This window comes from Trichosurus vulpecula, chromosome 3, assembly GCF_011100635.1.
Source record: "Trichosurus vulpecula isolate mTriVul1 chromosome 3, mTriVul1.pri, whole genome shotgun sequence".
Lineage (NCBI taxonomy): Eukaryota > Metazoa > Chordata > Mammalia > Diprotodontia > Phalangeridae > Trichosurus > Trichosurus vulpecula.
Window position 1 is genome coordinate 32191201 of NC_050575.1, and position 26721 is coordinate 32217921.

General features: G+C 40.3%; 1 protein-coding gene across 1 annotated transcript in view; it reads right to left on the reverse strand.

The window, feature by feature from the left end:
- Positions 1-26721, reverse strand: part of SPOCK1 (SPARC (osteonectin), cwcv and kazal like domains proteoglycan 1) — a 781029-nt gene that overhangs the window by 155675 nt on the left and 598633 nt on the right. The window contains exon 6 of the mRNA XM_036751616.1: positions 127-241. Coding sequence (XP_036607511.1) covers positions 127-241 — 115 coding nt within the window. The remainder of the gene's footprint in view (positions 1-126; positions 242-26721) is intronic.

A 26721-nucleotide genomic window follows, 5' to 3' on the forward strand; every position in this document is an offset into this window, starting at 1 on the left:
CTCCCAAGAAAACTATGTTCTGAATTCTGAACTCCTACTGTCTGAGCAGAGAGCTAAGGCTGACAAGCATGTAGGCCTCCCAGATCTATCTCCCCATAAGAAATGTCCCCCAGGATCCAAACTCACTGTTCTTCTCTGTCTTGTGCTTGGGAGGTTCTGGCTCTGGGAGGCATGGACAGGGTCCCTCACACTGGGTTGTGAAGCCTTTTCCGGAGGAACAGGAATGGAACTCCAGCTTGCACTGCAGAAAGAAAAGTTACAGAGGCCTTCAGAATGCTGGGAGAATAGCTACATACATAAACTAATTGGCAAATGCACATTAAATAAGGAGGAAGAAGTGTGAATTAGTAAAAAGGCATATTTGGCAAGAAATGCAGTTACATTTCTGTAAAATACAAGCATTTTCAGAAATTGCTTTTTAAAAAATGTCACCAGGAAAGAAAGGTTCCATAGATGTCAAAATAATCAGAACAAGAACTGTGGAAGCAAAGAATTTGAGTAGTAGCCGATTAATTGTGGAGTGGCCAAACAAAATGTGGTCTAAAAATATAATGGATAATAGGCAGTATAAGAAGTAATAAAGATGAAAAATTTAGAGAAAATGCTAAGACTTATATGAACTGATACACAATGAAATAAACAGAACTAGGAAACCAATATGCAGAATGACCACAACAGTATAAAACAAACAAGTGATAAAAAGAAACTGAACACTGTAATGATAATTATCAAGTTTGGCCCCAGAGAAGAGTTGAGATAATGCACCTCCTTCCCCTTCACTACATGGATGTTGAATATTGCATATATTGTCAGATATGGTTAATATTTTGGTTTTTGCTGAACTATTTTTTAAAAAACTACTACAAGGGATAACTCAGTTGGTAGTGGAGGGCTCTTCAGCCACAGATGTGATGCAACAACAAAAACTATCAGTAAATTTTAAAATGCTTTTTAGATATAATTGGTCCTACTTTAATGATGAAGTTAGACTCAATTGTATTTAGCGCATAAATTCTATATAAACGGTTGTTGCTAACAACAATTCTCCCACTTTTCTTTTAATTTTTTTCAATTAACAAAAATGTATTTTCTCTACTTTCCACCTCTCTTCCCCATTGAAAAGACAAAAAAGTAGTAACGAATATGCATAGTTAAGCAAAACAAATTCCCACATATTCTTGCACTTTGAGGGCAGGTAGATGGCACAGTGGATAGGGTGCTAAGCCTAGAGACAGGAAGACTTGAATTCAAATTTAACCTCAGAACATTAGTAGTTGTGTGAGCTTGGGCAAGTTACTTGAATTTTGCCTCAGTTTTCTTAACTGTAAAATTAAGATAATAACAACCCCTACTTCATAGGGTTTTTTTTAAGGATAAAAATGAGATAATATTTGCAAGGCACTTAATACAGTGCCTAGCGCACAGTAGCACAGTAGCCACTTAATAAATATTTTCTCCTTTCTTAACAAACTTAAGACCTATCTTAAAGTCTTCCTCTCCATCTTTACCCTTTCTTTACCCAACATAGAGATGGATGTCCTCTTGAATACCTTGTCATCTCATTTAATTAACCTCCCCAATTCCTCTGACTTACATCTTCACTCCAATTTAATGTATCCACATATACTAGACCTTACCATCATCCAAAACTGTACTACCTCCATTACCCTGAAATCTGAAACTCCTCTCAATGATCATCATTTCTTTTCCTGCCATTTTTTACTCTGTTACTTCTGCAAACCTGTTATTTGCTCTCACCATGTTCATCTAGTCCCTTTAATATTTTCTGTTCTCTGAATTGATCTCTTCTGCTCTGACCTTACTTGCTTTTCTTTTCTTCTTTCTTCCTTCCTTTGTTTCTTTCTTTCTTTCTTTCTCTTCCTTCCTTCCTTTCTTTCTTTCTCTTCCTTCCTTCCTTTCTTTCTCTTCCTTCTTTCTTTTCTTTCTTTTTGTCTTGACACCGTCACTAACCAGTTCAACTATTATATTATTCTCTGTACTCTTATTCTATCACAACTGATACCTCGTCAGATCTAAACACAACATCATCCACCTCCTCTGTTTTCACATACATGCTACAAGAATGAATCCTACAGGAAGAATGCTACAGGAAGAATCCATGCTGCCTGGATTCATTATCTCAATACCTATTAACAATTGGATGTCATTCACCCTCACCCATTAGATTTTCCTCCATTAGTGTTTATGCCACTTCTCTCGCTTCTGATTATCCTATTACCTGTCTGGTGGTTCCTTCTCAGTCATCTTGCTGGAACAGAATCCCCATCTCCTATCCCTTACATGGAAATCTCCCAAGGTTCTCCATGCTAGGATATTTTTTCTTCTTCCTCTACCCTTTCTCTCTTGATAAGCTCATCAGTTCCAATGGGTTAAATTACCATTTCTTTGAAGATCATTTCCAAATCCACATATCCAGCCAAAATCTGACATCTGAATTTCATTCCCCACATTGCCAGCTGCCTTTTGGATATCTATACTTGGATATTCCCCTGATATCTTAAACCCAAGATGCCACTCATAACCTTTCCTCCAAACCCATTCTGCTTCTAAATTTCTGTATTTCTTTTGAAGCTAGCCCAGTTTGTGACCTTGAAGTGATCCTTGAAACTTCCCTCTTCTTCCTCCCTTACCCCATAGCTAATCAATGAACAAGAGACTTAGAACTGAAAGGGACCTTAAAGGCCACTGAGTCCAGCAGTCTCATTTTGCAGATGAGGAAACTGAGGACTGAAGGTTGTGACTTATCCAGAATCACTTAGCTAGGAAGTGAGGCAGAATAGGATATGAAGTCAGGAATTCTCAGATTGTGACTCCACAGCACTTCTTATTTCAATCCCTTATCTCTACTTATAAGGCCGCCATCCTCACTCAGACTTTACTCACTTCTCATATGGATTAATGCAACAGTCTCCTAACCAGTCTTATTGCTCTGTTTCTCCCTGCTCTATTCCATCCTCTACACAGCAACCAAAATAATCTTCTGGAAGCAGTATCCGACCGTAACACTCCCTTGCCCACATATAGCCACTAAGTTGAATATGAAGAAGAAGAATAGATAATAACGTGAGAATAAGGACCGTGATTTCAGTGAAATTGTGAAGGCTCAGGGGGTACCTTCTCTGCAACTGCCTAGAGATTGAATGACTTGGTTAGAGTCCCAGAGCTCATATTTTCAGAGATGAGACTTGAACCCAGGTCTCCCTGGCTTTGGGGCTAACTCTATCCATTGCCTCCAAGATATAGCATATGAAGGAGGATAGCAATGGAAAGGTCTAATTCACCTAGGTTATATGGAGATAACTTGGTGTCATCCAGAAAGTTGACCTGGATCTCAAGAAGATCTGAGTTCAAATATTGCTTCTCGAAACTCACTGTTTCATTATGGGGAAGTCAGTAACCATTCTAGCTCTCAGTTTCTTCAGTACCCTCCAGTATCTTTGCCAAGAAAACCCCAAATGGGGTCACGAAGAGTCAGACACAACTAAAAGGACAGAAATACATCATATCTCATTACTGCTAGTAGTAGTAGCATGGATAGAGAGCTAGCCTTGGTACTGAGATTACCTGGTTCAAGATTAGACTCTGGCACACACCGATTATGTGATCCCAACCATGGCACTTAGCTCTCCAGTGCAGTCAAACTCAAATAGACAGGAATCTCTGTAGCTGCATATTGACTTAGAAAACCACAAATTTGTATCCTATATATTATATTGTATTTTTAATTATTTTGTTAAACATTTCCCATTACATTTTAATCTGCTTGGTCCAGAGTTTGACACCTCTACTCTAGGCATCTCCCTAAGACTATAAATTGCAAAGGAGGCATTAACCTGTTTCTATGGAGGAAATTTCCTCCCTGGAAGTTCTCTGTGCCACTGATTTCACAGGTTCAGTCCCTATCCCTGAGTGAAAAATTATTTATTATACTGCTTGGAAAAATTATTGCACTGTTTGTCCAACCTTATGTGATTAAAGGTTATCTATATGCAGAATGTGGCTTGACCCCAATAACTCTCTAGGAATGCCACGGATGGCTCTGAGGTATTTCTAATTCCCCCAGATCCTGGATCCACCCAAAATACTCTTGTTTTGGGCTACCACATCCAGGAACTCCTGAAGGGTCCACCCCAAGCTTCTGTTTTGGGTTACAGTTACTCATAGCTATCTCACTCTACCTTGCTTTCAGGCTGCCCTCTCAGTAAAATTGCTTAATGATGCATATGGATTCCTGTGTGGAGAAACCTTCGTCAAAATCGTATATAATGCTAACCTTCCAGAGACTAGATGAAAGGGAGCCACATCTCCTTTTTGGCTCTCTTTGCTCTACCAAACGATATAACAAATGTATTTCTAAAACTATTTCAGGTTTTAAGGTCTGTTTTCATGAACGACATCCTCTATTCTTTTACTAAACTTTAAGTCACTTGTTTTAATGCTACCTCTTCTAGTGCCTACCAGTGCTCTGCATGCAATAATGTTTAATAAATGTTTCTGGAATGAATGAATGACTTGTGCGATGAAACTGAGATCTTAGGGTCATACTAGGACATGTTACAGACAATACAATCCAGCCATTTTGTTTTATATTTGAGGAAGCTGAGGCCCAAGGAGATCAGATGAAAGAAAATGGAGGTAGTAAGAAGCAGAGCTGTGCCTCCCACCCAGGTATTTTGGCTCAGAATCAAGTGTTCTTTACACTATTTTGATTTTATGGATCAGACTGGAAACTTGAGGGCTGGATATACCCTTAACCCAATCTAAATCAGTTCCAGGGAAATTGAGTACAGAAAGGTAGGTTGGTTTATTAATCTGTAATGAAATAATCTACCCTTCCCAAATCAGAAAAAGGCAACTAGGCCAACCTAGTGCAACCTTGGTTAAATCACATTCCTTTTCTGAACTTCAGTTTGCTCATCTTTAAAAGGAAGGGATTGGACTAGATCATCTTCGAGCACCTCTCCAGCTATAGGTCTATGGTGGGGTTGTTTTAATGGGGTTGTAATGGAGTCTGGCTGTTCAGAGCGCCTCCTAAGGGCATCTCTCCATGTGGAAGGGACTAGGAAGCTTGCTTCTGGGAGAACTGTAATGATACGTAATGGAAGTGTCTTGAGAGACTCAGAGCATGAATTGATATTCAGTAACTGGCTCTGGTCAGCAAGATAAGGCACGTTGATTGGTGGCGGTGTTGTTCAGTCATGTCCAACTCCTCATGACCCCATAGACCATAGCATGCCAACAATATCCTTGGGGTTTTCTTGGCAAAGATACTGGCGTGGTTTGCCATTTCCTTTTCCAATAGATTAAAGCAAACAGAGGTTAAATGACTTGCTCAGGGTCATTCAGCTAGTAAGTGTCTGTGTCCATATTTGAATTCAGGTCTTCCTGACTTCAGACCCAGTGCTCTATCCATTAAGTAATTGGTGGTAGAGACATTCAAATCAGCTTTAGTCACATCCTTTTTTGCCTCACTTGACAGACAACTCCTTCACTAATGGTGTCTTGTGAGACATAATGCGGTAAGGGAAGAAGCTACAGGAACTATGCCCCTGGTCTAGGTCAAGAGAGTGAAGTCTCGGTGACTTATATGTTTCACAAGGTTGATAGGATGCCTCAGCATCCCAAAATTCCAGAGTCCAGTGGGTAATTTGATGTCCCCACATTCCAGGCCAGGTTTTACAGCCAGTCCAATGCCCGGAGGAGCAAGGACCTTCTGGATATATGCCAGTGAAAGCTTTGAGAAGAATTCATCTGGCAGTCATGATAACTCTTGATATGAACTTGGTGGGACCAATGTTATTCATGAACTGAGCTAAATTCAACCTATTTCCCCCTCAGAGAAGAGTAGCATAGGGAAAAGTATGCCCCAAAGGTCCAGGGTGAAATGTTTGTACTTCTTCCTATATCTTTAAAGTAAATATTTCTTTTTAAAATCTAACTAATCTAGTTAAACAGAACTAGGGTGACAATCACTGGCCACTAAGGATGGAACAACATAGCCAATGGAGGCTCAAAATGATAACCACAAAGAAAAGATACTCTAAAAGCCCCTTGGGGTACTCTAGGACACTGGGGGCCAGACAGTAGCCTTCCTGGACCTGGGATAGAGAGGTCAGAGTATATTTGTTATGAAGACCTGGGTTCAAATCCTCCCTCTAAAGTTTACTATATGTATGGTCTTCAGAGGCCCATTTGTCCTCCCTTATCATCAGTTTCTTCATCTCTGAAATGAAGGGAATTGAACTAGATGGTGGTCAGGTACCCTTCCAGCTCAAAATCTGAACCTATAAAAGGGAAGAGGTGTCAGCTTGCATTTTGTTCCATTAGGGGGCAGCACATACCTCTTCTTCCTTTCCATTTAGCTGGTGACTTATTTTCCATTATTATATCTTTAGACAATTTCCCAAGAAGAGTGTGCAGTAGGCTGTTATAAATCATAAAGAAATATATTCCTTCTAAAGCTAGTCAGAATGGTCCCATTTGTAAAACAGGACACCATGGCATATTGAAAACACCATTGTTTAACTTTTATTTTGTTCATATGGAATCCTAAGCACCAGAGCCTAGTGAAGAGTCAACTACTTTAAGGGAACCCAGAAACCACAACCAGGATACCTAAAATATAAGCTAGAGTGGTAATCTATTTAGGGCAAAGGGTGACCAAACAAAAAGTTTAAAAAGAAAATGCCTCTGAACATTCTTCTCCAAGAATGTTTTAAGGCTCCTAGCTAACCACTCTGCACAGAGATAAAGCCTCACTTCCTAAATATTATCAGGAAATCACTCACCCATTTAGAAATATCAGGGAACTATCCTACAAGGGGAGCCCAATACAGCAGAAAGACTTGAGTGTGTCATTGAGTACATATCAATCTGGTCATTACCAGCTATGTGAACTACAGAGTAGGTCATTAGACCTCTCTGAGACTTAGTTTCCTAATCTGTAAAATGGAGATATTACTATTTGTACTAAGTGCCTCAGATTAATGTGAGGACAAATGAAAGATGATGGATTTGAAGTATCTTTCAAATTACAGAACTCTAGGAAAATGTGAGTAGTTTATCATTACCATCACCACCACTACATACAGGAAGCACTTACTAAATGCTTGTTGAATAAATGAATGCAGTGGGAGGAAGTATAGCAAATAGTGAAGTGGGAAGAACACTAAAGGAGAAATCAACAGCCTTGGCTCCAGCACTTATGACAGTATCACTGTCAGCAAGTCACTTATCCTGTCTCAGCCTCATTTTCTCATCTCTAAAATCTATAAAATGGATTAAGTGAGGCCTAAGATCCATCCTACGTCCAAGTCCATGATTTTACATTCTCTTCAGTTCTAACATTCCATGACACTAAACATCCATGACCATAGATGTTTCCATTAACAATTTCAAAATGAAGATTTTTTAAAGTCTGAAAAGAAAACATTTGCTTGGACCAGAGAAAGCAGCCTTGGTTCAATGGTACCATTTGGATCATTCCCCCAGTAGACACTGCTTCTATTTGTCTTGTAGAATTGAAGGGTAAAGAAGGATGACCACTGCCCTGTTCAAATGGAAAGAGATCTGAGATCAGTTGTTTATAATTGATTGACTAATTAGAGTGTGGAATTAATGAATTTCTGGGTCAATGTGAACCCTTAACCAGACATTTCCATTTTAAAGCTTTTAGCTTTAATTGCTCAGCAGAGGCATTTGCCAATGTCATGGAGAATGTCCAGCAGAGAGTGCAAAATGAGGAGGGATTCCCTGCACAAAGAGCAGTTCTTCAGATGCTCCTGTTAACAGATGACATTGTGCTGTTTAAATAAAACCTTAAAACCCTGCAGAGCCTCCAAAACGAGATCCCAAATCACTCAAAATAGTTCAACCTAACTACACACAGGAAAACCTAAGAGAATGAAGAGTGCTTATTCTTCAGTCTATGATATGCAGCTGTATGGATAGGCCACAGAGCTGATCCATCAATGTCTTGGAGAGAGAATACAAATGGAAAGTGAAACCAGGCCCAGACTTGAGTTAGCAGAAGAGAAAGGACTGGACTAGGAAATTTCACAGCTCTTTTAATGACCCCATGCTTCTCCCTGAAACAAAAGTCCATCACTTTAACATCAATATTCTTCCAAAAATACTTCCAGGTATGCCGTTGACTACCACAGTTTCCTAAGAATTAAAGTTGCAGGTTACTGAAAGAGCCTGGTGACCACAAGCATGCTACAACACATTTCAAATGAAGAATGGTAGAGGAGAAACCACACAAAGAAGATTATCAAAAAGATGTATGACTGGAAAGGAGAGGAGATAGTCCTGTAATGAAAGCAAGGGGTAAAGGATAGACAGCCTGTTTGGTTCATTGGTACCCATGTGATGTAGAGAGATCTAGAGAAAGGGGCAGCTAGGTGGTGCAGGGAGTAGAGCACCTGCCCTGGAGTTAGGAGGACCTAAGTTCGAATCTGGCCTCAGACACTTGACACACTTACTAGCTGTGTGACCTTGGGCAAGTCACTTAACTCCAATTGCCCTACCTTGTCCCTTCCAAAAACAAAACAAAACAAAAAAGAGATCTAGAGAAAGACCTCTGTGGAGGATTTGTAGAAGGACATGGTCAAGATGAAAAGGTGTAGAAGGATTCGAGGTACTCCTCTTAGAAGGAGTACCCACACCAATGAGACCACAGATCTATTTAAATAACAAAGTAAACTCTATTTGTAGAATGAAACTTTCTTTCATTACTTGTGGAATTTTAGGCATCAACAAGCATGAAAGGAGAAATCTGTGGTAGGTGATGGGAAGCCAAGCTCATACCTGGATAAAGCTACCTGGAATGAAAGCTTGAACTATTTCTTTTAAATAACTGGTGGCTGTAAGCTCAAAAAGGGCAGTTACAAAGCACAGAAAACAAAACGTCAGAGCTATAAAGGACCTTCAAAGTTAACTAATCCAATCCTGTAATTTTATGGATGAGGAGATGTAACCAGAATGGGCTTTGTTTTCTTTGGATGACTCAGCTTACCTCATTGAGCTTCCCTGGACGCTGGGGCTTGCTCTTCCGGGGCAGGACCAGACAACTTCCTGTGTGATGAGTCATGGGGCTGGCTGAGGGGAGGTGTTAATGTCTATGCTAGGGGGAGGGGCCAACTCAGGAACCAATCGGCCCTGGTCATTCGGGCGGAGCTTGATGATGTCAAAAACCCTATAAGAGGGGAGAGGACAGCTTGAAGATTCCTCTTTCCTTTTCCGGTTGGAGCCAGAAACAGTTACAGCGACAGTTGGAGCCAGAGGCAGTTACAGAGGCAGTTACGACAGTTACGTCAGTTTCAGACACAGACACAGCTGAGGCAGGAGCTGCCAGTAGCAGAGCTGATCTACGGGAGGAAGCTGAACAAAGACTTCAGTCCAGTGGGTAATCTTATTACCATAAAAGGGGGAAACATGATTTTGCTTTACGCAATCATGTTTCTCTGTAGCCTCCTGGTTACTCTTTCAAGGCGTACTTATTGGGCCTGGAAGCTTTCGATCAACATATCAAAATGGGGTTGCTGGTTCATGGGTTGGTTACTGTTGAGCCTAAATAAATGTTTTGATTCTTCTGCCTTCTACTTTGAGAGTTTCTTATATCCGGCGATTCCGAACCTTTCAGACATGTTTATGATCCTCTTTGAGATTATAAACTCTGCCCTCCTGATACATTTGGCGTCACGAACAGGATCGCTAGGTATAAGATCTCTATTTAGAAGCAGAACAATTCCAGAGGAAGAGATGAATATCCCAGGATGGGAGGATCCATTTTATTCCTCCCTAGCAAAAGAATTGGCTAAAAAAGCTGGACCCTGTGAAAACTGGGAACCAAGGCTACGGAGAGGAGATCCTAGGGATTTGGAAAAGTGTTTACGAGAAGTTGGGAGTCAGTCAGGGGCATCACTATCTAGGCAAAGCTGGATAGTGTTATCAGCCTACCGGCTAGTATACGAAAGATTGAGATTAAGTGAAAGACATGGGGGCACTCCTACCCCACAGGAAGAAGAGGAATCTCAGATAGCAGGAGACCAAACTGACTCAAATGAGAACTTTTCTATTAATGTGGCTAAGAGCAACAGGAGACCAAAAAAGCCCAGAGTGCATTTCAACCCAGCCCAGAAAGAGCCTGACTGCCTGCTTCGTCCTAGCCATGGTGGCAGAGGAAGTGAGTGGGGAGAGAATGAGACAATGTTAGGGGCTGAGGCACAAAACACTACTGGGGTTCAGGATGTGCCTCACACAGAGAATAGGAGATGGTTAAATGATCAGACAAGGGCTCGACCCATACAAAGGAGGAAGACAGAAACCCGAGGTGAAGATTCAGTTACAAGGGAAATTCAGGAAGATTTCTCACCGCAAGAGGTCACAGATATTTTGAGTAGATTCAGCCAAAGAATAGGAGAACCATTGATATCTTGGATGGTAAGACTCAGTGATCAAGGGGCCGGTGGAATATCAGTAGATGGGACAGACTGCATGAGATTCATAGGTATCAGCCATGATCCTCTAGTTCAACAAGCTTTTAGGGAACATCATCAGCAAGGAGATGGTGATAGCAGGACTACTCTGTTGGCATTAGCCGCTGTGGGATGCAATAAGAGATATGCTACTGATTCTATGTGGCCCACTGAGCACAGACCCTGGTATTCACTTAGAGATTGTATCATGAGACTAAAGGAGGAGGTAATGAAGACTGCCATTATGACAGGAACTGCAGACAAATATTACAATGATTCAATGGAACTGCCTCATAGGAATTTAATAATTAGGACAGCTCCCCCTGCTTATAAACAACTAATTTTGAATTTATTACTTGGAGAAGTAGGGAGCCGTCTTACAACAGTGATAAATAAGATTTTACAGTTACATGACTTAGGTGACTGGGGAAGGGATAGATCTCCTCGAGAGAGAAGGGTGAATAACCAGCAAACTTGGCGCCAAAGGAGAGTAACAAGGAAAGAAATGTTTACTGCTTTATTGAGAGCAGGAGTAGGTTTTGAAATGATAGATGGAATTCCAACCAATGAATTATACAGAATGTATAGAGTACTTGATAACACAAGAAATAGGGAAATAAGAACTGCTCCTGCAAGCCTACAAGCCACTCAGACTGAAGGTGACCTTGTGTGATTAACGGATGAAAACTTGTACATTTGGGGAAAGGCTGGGAGGACAATCTTAGTCTATATCTAGGGTGGGATCCTCTTGGCTTCCTCATTATGTTCCTTTTGAAAAGAAACATTTCCCACCTGAGTTTGGCTCTGATGTTGGATCTTTGCATAACTGAAATCTCAACCAAACTTGAGATGATTTTATTTGAAGAATTATAGTCCATACTTGTCTATTCTTTTTGTCCTTTGTTTTGGCTAACCTTGTTGCTAGTTTTGTTTCCTTCAGGCTTAAGCACCCTGCACTTTCCGGTGACTGCCTAAGCATGTAGCATTCTTGGAATTCCTGCCAGCTCGTTAAAGAAATGACCTCTGGAATGGGACTTTTTGGGGGCAGGGCCATCTCTACATCCAATTTCAGCATGAAGAAGCTATGGAAAATGAGACCTTCACCCCTCACCCCAAGATTTTGAGCCCCAATCGTTCAAGGGGGGTGGAAATGATGATAGTGTTCTGTTTACTTATTTTGTGTTATCCTTGCTGTGTTGTTTTATTGTTATGATATTATTGATCCTATGTAATGGATACAAGGATTTAGGGGTGGACATTTGAATTATTAATAATTATTTTGGGGATGATTGATTGAAGAGATTATTTTGCTGGGATCTAGGGGTGGATCGCATTTGAATCGTTAACCAATGTTTGGGAATGTCACTGAATGATATGTTTTGCTTTATAATGAATGATATGTTTTAGTTTCCTTTGTAATTGGATCACAATGTATGTTCTAGGATACATGGCTGATTAGATTATGTATCCTATAACAAGGGGTGGAGTGTAACCAGAATGGGCTTTGTTTTCTTTGGATGACTCAGCTTACCTCATTGAGCTTCCCTGGACGCTGGGGCTTGCTCTTCCGGGGCAGGACCAGACAACTTCCTGTGTGATGAGTCATGGGGCTGGCTGAGGGGAGGTGTTAATGTCTATGCTAGGGGGAGGGGCCAACTCAGGAACCAATCGGCCCTGGTCATTCGGGCGGAGCTTGATGATGTCAAAAACCCTATAAGAGGGGAGAGGACAGCTTGAAGATTCCTCTTTCCTTTTCCGGTTGGAGCCAGAAACAGTTACAGCGACAGTTGGAGCCAGAGGCAGTTACAGAGGCAGTTACGACAGTTACGTCAGTTTCAGACACAGACACAGCTGAGGCAGGAGCTGCCAGTAGCAGAGCTGATCTACGGGAGGAAGCTGAACAAAGACTTCAGTCCAGTGGGTAATCTTATTACCATAAAAGGGGGAAACATGATTTTGCTTTACGCAATCATGTTTCTCTGTAGCCTCCTGGTTACTCTTTCAAGGCGTACTTATTGGGCCTGGAAGCTTTCGATCAACATATCAAAATGGGGTTGCTGGTTCATGGGTTGGTTACTGTTGAGCCTAAATAAATGTTTTGATTCTTCTGCTTTCTACTTTGAGAGTTTCTTATATCCGGCGATTCCGAACCTTTCAGACATGTTTATGATCCTCTTTGAGATTATAAACTCTGCCCTCCTGATACAGGAGACAGGTCCAGAGAGAGAAGATAATCGGCAAAAAGACACAGAGCGAGTTAGGGTCAGAAGCAGGACTAGAACACAAGTCTGCTGACTCTTAGTGAGATGATCTTTCCATTACATCACATTGTCTCTGCATGACACAAGCCAGAGGCTCTCCTGGATGGGCTGCACTAGAGGTCAGGCTGGCTCCAATTGCTAAAGAATTCATGGATTCAACCTCTCAATTAATATAGGAAAATCATGAAATGTGCAGAATCTTGTGTCTGGGGAAACACAAAAATAAATAAAACAATCTTTGCCTTCAAGGAATTTGTGATCAAGTACAGAGCTATGTAATGTAACATACACAAATATGATATAAATTACATAATATTATTGTATGATGTAATTCAAAGCATCATCTGAAAGAGGCATGACCAGGAAAAAAAAAGTGGGCAAGTCACATAGCAAGACTGCAGCATAGCTAGTGGACAGGCCATGTGCTATGTACACATAATGCACACACACACACACACACACACACACACACACAAACACAATATCAGGAGATGTAGAAAAAAGCCTCCTCACCCCCTCCATATTGGGTAGATCTCCTATCAAGCACTTACAGGACAAGAAAAGAATGACAAATGATGGGCTGGTATCCTTGGGTTTATGAACTACATCACTGGAGAAAATACCCACTGTTAAAGGAAGTTCTGATGCCAGCACTCTCTTAGTTTTGGTTCAGCTTCAGGACAAAATGAGTCACTCAAATGTCATGGAACAGTTAACCAAAAAAAAAAAGTTTATTTTGCCCTAAAACAGCATATATAAATGTTCTGGTCCTCAGGGTTGCTATTGTTTATGCTTCATTCTAGAAGAGGAAGAATGACTTCAGGAAGGTGATGACTTGCAAATGAACTGGATTTAAGTGAGGCAGGGCTAAGCAAAATCCCCAGCCTCACTCTCTCTTCTGGAGCCATTTGGATCCAGTGGCAAGATACAGATCAGAAGGACTGGAGATGGCCCAGGATGCAGTGAGAGACCTTGGCCTTTTTAAGCTAAGGTCTTTCTCAGTTCTCAGTTTGTCTGAGGCAAGGCCCATTCAGTGATTAAGGCAAGGTAAGAAACGAGGCAAAAAATGGCCCCTTTTACCCACTCAAAGAAAAAAAATCTTTCTGGGAGGGGAAGACCCTCAGGGTTTCTAGTCAGAACTGTAACAGTAGATATTTATACTCACTCTGAGCCATCAAAAACCAAACAATTATCAAGTGAGGCTTGGGCTGGGGCCTATTGTTAACCAAACAGTGAGAGCCAGAGTGATTTAGGTTTAAGGTTGGTCAAGGAGCTCCATTTGAATCCCAATGGATCTTATCTTACTGCTTCCTACTGGTTTGACTTTGGATAAGGCACTTAACTTCTCCTATACTAGTTTCCTTATCTTTAAAAGGAGCCAGTGGGAACAACATCTGTTCCTTGCAGATTAAGTTAGTTTTTCCCTAAAATGCAATGAAACCATTCTTGAGATTTTAATTGATCTAGTAGGCTAAGGCTGAAACCGTTGAAGTAGCTTCCTGGTCATCTATACATAAAAGCTTAGCTCACACAAAGGTTTGGGCCACTTCTCAGAACTAACATTTCCTGTGTTTAGGTACATAACTGTGTTGGTAAGCAAAATGGCCTTTGTTTTCTTTGAGTAATCCTTACTAGGTACTAAGCCCCAGGCCCAAACCCCTATTAGGTGTAAAACCTTAGTGGGTGTGGATTGGCAACTAAGGTAGGGCCCAAATTGTGGCTAACTCCAGGGAGGGGCAAGTTTACATGTCTGGGACAGCAGAGGCTCTTAGACCACATGGGATTAAGTCACTTCCTTGTGAGGATTTCACCCCTGAGGCTGAAAAAGATATAAAAACCGGGGGTTGGCTGTCTGTTCCTTGGAGCTCTCTTACTCAGGGCAGTGGTGGCACGAGTGACTCTGGGCCAGCTCTTGTTCTGAGCTCCCGGGCTGAACCTAGATGTTGGTAACTATGAATCTGTATTTGGCCTGTCTGTTAATGTTTGTAATTTGTTTGTAATTTGCTCTGAAGTTCAGGGTGCTGGTTTTTCCCCCTGAACTAAGGGAATGATATTTGTATGCTGAATTAAAGTAAGCTTGTCAACCCCTTCACCTTGCTTTCCTTAGTTAATCAGATCAAAAGAACCTGTGCTGTTGGCAGCTTTCTGGGTGCTGGCTTTGGGTGGATCTTACACCCCCACAGAAGCTGCTAGCTGGATTGTTGAAACAATAACCTAGTTAAATAGGAAGGGGAGCTGCCCCCAACTGAATCAATACAAGTACTCTTATTGAATTTTTGTTAAATGTTAGATGGTATACAGATGTCTTCTTTCTTTCCAATTATTTTTAAATTTATTTATTTAACATATTTAGTTTTCAGCATTGATTTTCACAAGAGTTTGAATTACAAATTTTCTCCCCATTTCTACCCTCCCCCCCCCACTCCAAGATAGCATATATTCTGGTTGCCCTGTTCTCCAGTCAACCCTCCCTTCTGTCACGCCACTCCCCTCCCATTCCCTTTTCCCTTCCTTTCTTGTAGGGCAAGATAAATTTCTATGCCCCATTCTCTGTGTATCTTATTTTCTAGTTGCATGCAAAAACTTTTTTTTTCTGTTTTTGAACATCTGTTTTTAAAACTTTGAGTTCCAAATTCTCTCCCCTCTTCCCTTCCCACCCACCCTCCCTAAGGAGTCAAGCAATTCAACATAGGCCACATGTGTATCATTATGTATAACCCTTCCACAATACTCATGTTGTGAAAGACTAACTATATTTTGCTCCTTCCCAACCCATCCCCTTTTATTGAATTTTCTCCCTTGACCCTGTCCCCTTTCCAAAGTGTTTGTTTTTGATTACCTCCAGCCCCATCTGCCCTCCCCTCCATCATCCCCCCCTTCTTCTATCTTCTTCCCTCTTCTTTCCTGTGGGGTAAGATACCCAATTGGGTATGTATGGTATTCCCTCCTCAGGCCAAATTTGATGAGTGCAAGATTCACTCATTCCCCCCTCACCTGCCCTCTCCCCTCCTCCCACAGAACTGCTTCCTCTTGCCACCTTTATGTGAAATAATCTACCCCATTCTATCTCTCCCTATCTCCCTCTCTCAATATGTTGCTCTCTCATCCTTTAATTTGATTTTATTTGTTTTAGATATCTTCCCTTCATCTTCAACTCACCCTGTGTCCTCTCTCTCTCTCTCTCTCTCTCTCTCTTTATATATATACATATATATATATATAATATATATATATATGTATATATATACACATATATATATATACACACATATATATACATACATATACATACATATACATTCACTTATATATATATATATAAAGATAAACATATACATATATATATATATATATATATATATATATATATATATATATATATATATGCATATTCCCTTCAGCTACCCTAATACTGAGGTCTCATGAATCATACATGTCATCTTTCCATGTAGGAATGTAAACAAAACAGTTCAACTTTAGTAAGTCCCTTGCAATTTCTTTTTCTTGTTCTTTTTCTTAATTACCTTTTCATGCTTCTCTTGATTCTTGTGTTTGAAAGTCAAATTTTCTATTCAGCTCTGGTCTTTTCACTGAGAAAACTTGAAAGTCCTCTATTTTATTGAAAGTCCATATTTTGCCTTGGAGCATGATACTCAGTTTTGCTGTGTAGGTGATTCTAGGTTTTAATCCTAGCTTCATTGACCTCCAGAATATCATATTCCAAGCCCTTCGATCTCTTAATGTAGAAGCTGCCAGATCTTGGGTTATTCTGATTATGTTTCCACAATACTCAAATTGTTTCTTTCCAATTACAAGCCTGTGCCATCAGAGTGGCCTGAGTTAGGTCTGACTCAGAACAACAATTAAAGTTCCTTCCAGCTCTAATTCTATGATCCTATGATTATAAGATGACACATAAAACCAAAACCCAGATAAGAAAAGTTTCAGTTGAGATAAGGGAGTGAAAGAAGTAAATGACATTTAAAGGAAAGCCAAAAGAATATTGTTTAAAGATACAAACTGGAACCTAGGAAAACCACATTAATTGTGCATGGATCATATACTGTACATTCCTTTTCTAGTGGCTTTGCTCTAATTCTCACAAAGATACCTTTAGGCACATGATTTATTTTGTGAAACATCTCTGGCTTCTTCACAATGCGTTTCCTAGAAACTTCTGGAATAAATAACAAAGGCTCATCATTTTTCTATGTTATCTCTCACAACCTGCTCAAGGCAACATCTGAAACTCAGCAAAATTGTGGGATATGGTGGGCTTTTTTAGTTTTGTTTTGTTTTGTTTCCAACAAGAGCTTCTTCAGATAAGCATTTTCTCCCCTTCTCCTTCCATGTCTGCCTCGGCAGATAATTAGAATCCACCGGAATTCTTTCACTCCTCTGACAAAGCACTATTTGTTTACTTGTATTAGAGTAGCGTCTGCCATGTGGACCAGACCTAAAGGTTCTGTCGGCAGTTTGATTGTAAACCTCTATTTCCAAGAGAGTCTGCAGGTTGAAGGTTAAAAAAAATACTTTTGCTGGAGGCTGGAATTGGAATATATCTCAGCTTGAAAGCCATTTTTCTTTCGGAAAAATAGAGGGGAGGACAAAGCAAATACAAAAAGAAAAGTCATGCTTGGCATTTGGAATAGGAGAAATACATACACACACACACACACACACACACACACAGAGTGGTGAAGTGGGGGTATGGCAGAGGGAGATGCTTTAAAGAGCCTAAGCCAAGGTTGTCCTGGGAACTAGATATGGCTTAACAAAGCACAAAATCCTCAGAACTCAAGAGAAAACTCTAACTCTTTTGGATAGACATAGATGCTGTCCAGACTGGCATTTCCCCAATACCCTGAGTACAAAGTCCCCTGTGAAGAATGATTTTCTCCTAGGCTCAGTCAAGCTCTTACTCTGTTCTTCATTCAAGGGAATCATCTCTGAGTGGATATAGGATAGGGACCAGTAATACCAATGAGTAATAAACAGCCATTCATCAAGCAACTACAATGTGTAAATATAATAGTGTTTATCCCAGAATGTCATGGTTCGTCAGTGCTGAACTAGCACATGTGGCTTTCATATAGGTTTGGCATTCCATGGGTATACACAAGACACTGTGCTATGTGCTTAGCGTACGAAAAGAAAAAATAAAATAGTCCCTACCCTCAAGTTCTTATAATCTAATTGAGGAAACAACATAGTTACATAAGGTAGCCAGGTGGCACAGTGGATATAGCACTTGGAGTTATGAAGACTTATCTTCCTGAGTTCAAATTCAGCCTCAGACACATAGCTGCATGACCCTAGGCAAGTCACTTAACACTGCCTCAGTTCCTCATCTGTAAAATGAGCTGGAGAAGGAAAAGGCAAACAGTATCTTTAGGGTCAGAAAGAATTGGACATGACTGAAATGACATAATAACAAGACATAAAGTATAAAGTTGGGGTGGAGGCACCAATAGCTGGGGTGATCAGAAAAGGTTTCATATAGGAGATATTTAAGCTGTGCTATAAAGTGAAGAATTTGGAGTTAGGGAGAAGACTGGAGAAGGGCATTTGAGAGTAAGGACTAATAGGGTATTACAAATATAGGCAATAAGTTAAAGGGAAATAGGGATGCTCATGGGGGAGAGTGGTAGATAAACAAAGAAGGAACATTGATGGTCCACCCGAGTTCCTTATTTTACTGAGTCCATGGTTCCTATCATTGGGAACAGGTATCTATAATTACAAAATATCGAAGCTGAAGGGACTTTATAGCTTATCTAGTCCAATCCATACCCAAAGAATCCTTTCTGTAAGACATGTGAACCAAGAACATCCAATGTCTTTACTTGAAGACCCCTGGTGAAGCAGAACCTCCTACCTCTTGAAGAAGTTTTTTTTTTCCCTTTCAGATAGCTATGATCCTTAAAAAGTTTCCCTATAACAACCTAAATTTCCCTATTTTCAATTTCCACTTACTGCTTCTAGTTCTTCCCTCTGGGGCCAAGAAAGTTGAGTCTAATACCTCTTCTGTTTGGCAGTCCTTCAAATATTTGAATAAAGCTACCTCTTTCTTTTCTCTAGGCTAAACATTTTTAGGACTTGAGGCCCTTCACCAATCTTTGCTCTCCAGCTTAATGATCTTCCTAAAATAGTATGTACAGAACTGAACACAATGCTCTTGATGAGATCTGATCAGGACAAAGCAAGCACATCTCTGAGTAAGCACATCTATAGTGTAATAGCTTATACAGAGCTCCCCCAGCTAACCTACTGTGTACATCCTGTCCCCTCATCCCCCAACACCCAGCTGTTTATGTAGATAGGGTCAGGTTATGAAGAATATCAAGAAAAGCTTGGAAAGGGAAAAGGATATGTTTCTCAACCCCAAGGAGGTAGATGTGTGGGAAGTGGTGTCACTGCTAGTCAACCATCTGGACAAATAAGGAGTTCCTATAATTAATAATAATAGCAATAACAAAGACAAACAACACATGTTTATGTAGTCCTTTGAAATTTACAAAACAATTTCCTCACAAGGTATCAAAAGCAAAGGAAGAAATAAAAGGCATGAAAAAACGCTCATGCTTCGTTAATATGGAAAAAGGCAACCAGGAGACTATCAAGAAGCATTGACATATGCTTACTTTCCCATCTATATAAAATCTATTCGTGAATCATATGCATCATGAATGAGGTATTAATAAGAAACAGACAAGCTTTCGTAGTGATATTGTACAGCGCACTACATCTCTGACTGCAAGAGGTAGAGAATGCAAGACCTCCAATGCTCATTGTTCGCTGACCATGAAAGAGCATTTGATTCAGTCAAGCAAAATACTACTTTATAGGCTTTCTTCAGAAAAGGTATCTTTAACCCACATATTAAAATAATTCAAGATTCCTTAAAATATATAACAAAAATAGCCCTGTTCAATGACTCCTTGATTATAAACATCAAGTGAGGCATAAAACAGAGATGTGTGCTTGCCAGACATCTTCACCACTGTAAAGGAGGAGTTCAAGTTGAAGGAAGGAAGGAAGAATGAAAAAGCATTTATTACATGATGACTAAAAAGTTTGATACGCATCACTTCTGGCTAATTTAATCATTTTATTAATAAGGCCAGCAGGTTATTAATGGTCATTTGGCCATCGCTCAGACCAAAGACCCCTAATGGGGGTGGTGACAGTTTATATGCCCTTCAAAGAGGAGGTGTTCCCAAGGGGTGGCAATCAATTTGGATTGGTTAACACAAAGACTGGTGGGGGCTATATTAAAATAACGGTCTTGGGGGTACCTGACTTAGGTCACTCAAATCTTGGTCAAAGAGACATCAATTTCTATATCACCTGCCTTGATGATAGGGAGAATTAACTTTTCCCCAGGCCTGTCTGAGCAAACACAATGAGCAGGAATATACCAATTAGCCCATACTTAGAATTTCTTTTACTGTCTGATTAGATATTGGCCTAGGTAAATCTCTAACAGACATTTCCTACACTGGTTGGTTTCTGGATGAGGAAATAGAAAAGGGGGAAAACCATGGTCCTAATACAATAATTAGTTATTAAATGTAAGAGAGAAATATTCATTTCTCACACTAAGTACTCACAATGTGCCAATCACGGTGCTAAATGCTAGGAATAGTAATAGAAAAAACAAGATGGTCAAAGAGCTCACACTCTGAGTAGAAGACGTAACACACAGAGGAAAGTTAGATGGCAGGGTGGGTGTTAAGTCAGAGATTCTTAAGGGTGCAATGGAGGAACAATTGGCAAGGCCCAGGAGTCCTTAGCTGAACCTAAGGATAACAGGCTACTTAACAGGGTCAGGGGTCTGCGATGTCTATAGAAAGGGCAGGTGGTAAGGCCAGGAAGACTTTAGGAGAGAAAGAGCATATGGAAAGACCTGGTGATCCTCCACCTCACCAGAAGGAGCAGAGTTGGTGACAGCCACCTCATCCAAGCCAGGCAAGCAGTTAAGCAGCCCAGAGGCATTCTGGGTATCCCTTTCCAGGGGAGAGGTTTGAAGGGGAAATGTAAGGGGGAAAGGGTGTTCCAAGTAGTATTGGGTCATTCAGTCATCCAGACCTCCCAGATGGATTCTGGGACAGCTAGGGGCAAAGGGAAGGAGCCCTTAAAATTGCTTCCGGCGCTAAATCTATGATCCTATATGTATCTTAAGAGGGGGACTATAGACATGAAGGTTTAATGAGCTGGATTGTACCCTCTTTTTAAGTTTGTACTTTTCAAGTTTCTTATAGCTTTGAAGGAGGGCAGGGCAGCTAGGTGGCACAGCGGATAGAGTGCCAGATGATTCATCTTCCTGGGTTCAAATCTGCCCTCAGACACTTACTAGCTGTGTGAACCTGGGCAAGTCACTTAACCCTGCTTGCCTTAGTTCCTCATCTACAAAATGAGCTGAAGATATGGCAAACCATTCCAGTAGCTTTGCCAAGAAAACCCAAAATAGGGTCACAAAGAGTCAAACACTACTGAAATGACTGAACAATAACAAAACGTTTTAAAGGAGAACTTTTATTGGGGGCCTTAGGGATCCCAAGGCTGCAAAAGCAGAAAATGTGAGCACCACATCTCCTGTTGAACACTGCAAAGAGGGCAGGGATCCACAAGGTCATCTGTGACTCAAGACAAGGGGATGTAAAGCAAATAAACTGACATCTTTTTGCTGAAGATATAGGGGGAGACCCAAGAGGGGAATGAGAGAAAAGCCAGAGAGGAAGTGTGCAGGAAGGAACTAAAGCAAGCTGGAGGGGTCAAAAACAAATTGGGTAGGACCAGCAGATGTGCAGTGGATGCCATCTAATAAATTCTAGTCTGTAGCTGCTTTTTTCTAACCCCTTCCCAATTCCATGGGAAGCTGGGCTGAGGAAACTCCCACTCCTATTACCTGCCTGACCACCTTGATTTCTGTTACTCTTGTAACAATAGGGAGGAAGGGGAGAAATCAACTCAAAATGCCACATTATTGCAACCTCTTACATATTGTTTTAAATGTCTGTCTTCATTTGTATCTGTTATTTAATACAATAAATTGTATGACCAATATAAGTGGGTTATCTTGTCCTTTGAATCAGTGGAAGGAATCCAGTCCATAGGAGGAAATAAAAGTTTGAGGAAATTATAGAGAAAAGGAACATTGGTTTTTTTTTTTTTAGTAATTTTCAAATATATTCCAACATATACCTATTAGACTATCTTAAATATAGAAAGTTAACAAGAAGACAAGCCATTGGAAGATGGTAAGGTCATCCTTGAGTACACCTCTAGGCACTTCTGATAGCCTGGCATCATCTGATACCCCAGTATCCTGTACAACTGAAGAAAAGCCAAGGTCTCTATTGCATCCAGGGCCATCTCCAGTTGTCCTGATCCGTATCTCGCCACTGCACCCAGATGGTTCTGGAGAAGAAAGTGAGGCTGGTGACTTTGCACGGCCCTCCCCAACTTACGACCAATTCTTTTGCATGTCATGGCATCACCTCCCTGACGTCATGGCCCTCTTTGAGACCGAAGGACAAGCAACAGTATCCTCCACAACCACATCCCACTTCAAATGAAGGGATAGTGGTCACTTTCAAACATGGCAGAGGTCAAGAAGGATGAGCACTGAAAAAAGGTCATTGGATTTGGCAATAAAAAGATCATCGGTATTCTTAGAAACAGTTCAGTCAATTGGTGGGAATGGAAGCATGATTAAAAGTGGACAAGTACTGAGTAGGTGTAAAACTGGAAGAATATTTTGACTTTTCTAGGAATTTGGCTGTGAAAAGATAAAAGCTTAAAGAGATGGTATGGCCAAGTGAAGAAAGCTTTTATTTTTGTTTTCTTTTGATTTTGATGATAGGGTGATGTAAATATATTTGTAGTGTCAGGGCAGGAGATAGTCGATAATGAGAAGCTGAAAACTAGGAAGAGAGAAGGAACTGAAGGAACAATCTACTAGAGAAGACAGGAAACAGCAGGCTTAAGAACACAAGTGAAAATATTAACGTTGGCAAGGAGAAGCAAGAAGAACCTCAAAGGATGGAATGACTTTCACTTCCATATATCTTGCATGAGATTAGTCACATTGGCAATAGTTCAGTGGAGAAAATTAGGAGCTTCAAAAATTGGAATACTCAAATAGGGAACCAAACCACCTCCAAATCCAGGAAGGGAAAAGGCATAATGGCTTATACACCTTTGTCAATGCCATTTTATATTCTCTTTTCCACTCTCCAGAAAGATGCGCTTGACCCTTTGTGACAGTTCAAGGATATCATGGGGCAAAGCCTCTGCAGGGATAATTAGGAAGGAAGATTCCCTACCAATCTATGCACCATGTCTCACCAAAAGGAAAATACATTCATTTACCCTGCAGGCTTACAAGAAAAGAATTGTAGGACAGGCTCCTTTTCATTTTTCTTTTACCATATGGTTTCCTATGGGTATTTATTTGGGTTGAAATGGCTCAGTTTCTAGTCCATTATCCCCCTGGAAATAAGGATACATTGAGCAGAAGCCCCAGCAGACAATGTGGGAAGACATAAAAGGTTTGGCCCATCTGGACTGACTCCTCCAGCAGAGAACTCTGCTGGGAACTCTGTGGTCATTTCAGAGATTTCTCATTCATAGAAAAGAAGATTAAAAATGCAAGTATTTGTATTGATTTTGTGATAAGGAGAAAACTACTGGTTGATATTTTAAGAACAAAGTGGAACCACCAGGAAACCATCAGGAGGCTCAGACACATGTTCCAATGATAAAAATGAGGACTGTGCTTGGATTGTGGACACCTTCAAACCACAGCAGGAAGCAGAAAATACTTCCTTAATCACTGCAAAGGGAGGGAGGAAAAGAGGCAGGGGCTGGGAATGAGAAAAGACAGAAATATCCTAAACTCTGACCTATTTTAAAATAAATGTGTTAGCAGATTTCCCAACCTATTTCTCTCTTGCTCACTCTTTTATTTTTTTTCTTTTTGCATAACATCAGGATGAGTGAATGTTTTCCTGCAAATGGCCAGTAAGTCTTTTTCTCCTGTGATTTGTAAAGCGAAACTAATAACCTCTGTATGGCTCATTGCTCGCGTGAGTCTCAACTGAGTACATTTCTCAGTCATTTCATACTCTTTTCTTTGCTTCACATATTTCTTGCATTATTTTTTTTTACATTAAATTGCTTTCTCCACTGTATTTCATCAACCCATCATCTATTTTTAACCAGATTGTTGACAGTTCACAGTTGACTGTTTTGTTCACAGTTGATGAATTCTGATTTGTTTTTGTCTCCCCCTCAAATCATGTCAGTCTTAGGAGAGGAAAGAAATATCTCACTCCTTTGCTAGTTTTTATAATTGGGCATAAAGAGAACGGGTGCTGGCAGACTGAATGACATATCTTATACAGATATCATTCTTTCACTGAAGAAGGTGCTGGCCAATAATCATTTCTGTTCACTTCAATGGCCTGACAGCTTCCCTGAAGAAGTCACACACCGTAACACAGAAAGAATCATTCTGTTCAATCCTGGGCCCTGGCCTCTTCGCTGTCAAGGTGCCACCTCCAATTCTCTGAAGGGCTGGAAGTGAAGACGATCTACTTAGTTTCTCAGCTTCATGGAATACCTATGGTTATAGGCAGCTTTAGCCATTATATACTGAGTCACCTAAGGCAGAAGCCCTTACTTCATCATCACCGTAAACAAAAATTATTAGCCCTTCATTATTAACAAAATAAAAATCAATAAGCAAATACATACTATGTGTCAGGCACTTTGCTAGTCATTGGAGATACAAGTACCAAAAAAGAAACAATCTCTACTCACCATGGTCTGTAACTGAAATTTACATAATGCCTTTTCTTATCTTTGTCTCACTCAGCCCCACCCCCACCCCATCCCCAGTCATTAGAGCCCTATCCTTCTTGAAATTGTTTCATATTGCTTTGGTTTTGAAATTTTTTGCACTGATACCTTTTGTTTTTTACATCATATTCATTATTAAACATCTCTCTTCCCCCAATGATCCATCAAAAGCTCCCTTGTAATGACTTCTTATTGCTTCCTATAAACGTCATATTTGCTTAAGTGTTTTCAATGTTGTCTCCTCCAGTAGAATGTAAGTTTTTCCAGGGCAAAAACTGTTTCCTTTTTTCTATGTTCTCAGTACCTAGCAAAGTGAGTTACATACAACTGGCATTTAATAAATCTTCATCCGATTGAGTTAAATTGGCTTAAGCCTTAATACAGGGGTGGGGAACCTGCCTTAATACATTCTCTCATTTGAGTCTCCAAACAACTTCCATTTTACAGATGAAGAAGTAGAATAAGACTGAGTAAGGTTAAGTAAATTATATTCTCTCATTTCAATCTGCAAACAATCCTATAATATGGCATTTTATAGTTGCAGAAACTGAGTCACAGCAGGCAAGGTTAAGAGAGTTAATCAAAGTTATATAGGTAATAGTGACTGAGTAAAGGACTTGAGCCTGTCATCTGACTCCTTCAATTATATCAGGCTCACAAATAGACACTTGGTAGCAGGAAGGGTCATTTAAAATCACTTTATATGTACAACCCCTCATTGTGCAGATGCAGAAGCTGAAACCCAGAGAAGAAAAATTACTCGTTTGAAGTCATTCAGCTAATAAGCGGCAGACAGGAGCAGAGCCCAGGTCTCCTAATGGCAGTAACATCTTTTTGAAAGGTACAAAACATTTTACACAAGGGAAGATATTTGCCCAGGATCCCCCAGAGAGTCAATGGAGAAGCAGAAAGCATTGACAGAATTTAATGATTACACACATTTGCTGACTTTTCTTCCCTCACTGTGGACCTTTGAGGAATGTCTTTAGCTGTGACACAGGATTGAGATCTCGTTGGGTTCTTGCAGATAATCTAGCCTAATAATAAAAGTAGATAAATACAAATGTACATTAATTTCCATTAAGACTAACCTAAACTGGCAATATCTCTGTACTATAGATATTTCAAAAGAAATTATATTATTTTCTTACTTTTCAGGTAGGCACAAAACTTCTGTTTAACAAACTATCATAAAACACCTAGCAATCTATGTGACTCTGGACAATTCACTTTCCCTTTTTAGTACTCAGTTTTCCTTCCTATCTCCTAAAATGAGAGGGTTGGACTAAATTATCTCTAAAATTTCTTCCAACTCTGACATTCTGTGGTTTTAAAAATCTTTTAACGAATTAATAAGACAATTATAATTATCACATAGATTTTTTAAAAAAAATTAATGACATGGAATGCCAGGCCTACCTATAGACCACTGTCATTAGAGGAAAGTGTGAAAAAGGTGGCTAGCAAACTGCCCCTGGAGAGTGTGGGCAGATTCTCTGCTTAAAGCAAATTGTTATGACAAGAAGCGTTGTTTCTTCTGAATCACTGGTTTCCTTATTCAGCTCTCCAAAGTCCCCAATCCTGACTCCTTGCTCCTCAATTCTAACCATACCTTGCCTTCTGAATTGGTTGTTACCCTGTGGATTTCTGTTTCTGACCTTTGGATTGACTCAACAGGTTTCTCTTTCTGATCCTTGAAAGAAGGTGTGTTTATACCAAACCTTCTATCATCTTGCAAGTCTTTGTTGACTTTCTCTTGGCAAGCTGTTAAAGCCTGCCACACACTGGTCCTTTCCCCATCCCAACAGGGGCTGAGAAGCAGCACCAAAGAGTTTAAGAACAAATTTCTCTCTTATGTGGTTTAAACATTCCCACCTGCAACCTTATATACTTTGTTCATATCTGTAGGAAGCCCCAACACCTATCTCCACCCACTCCTGCCCAATACCAGCACAGCCATTGCCACAGTTTCTTTTTCAGACAAACAAGAAGCTATGTTCAAAATTGTCACAAATTCTGAATGGTATTTTGTAGAATCAGAAACAGTGTAAGAGGAGGACAGACCAGAAAAAGGGACAGGTGCACTGAATGAC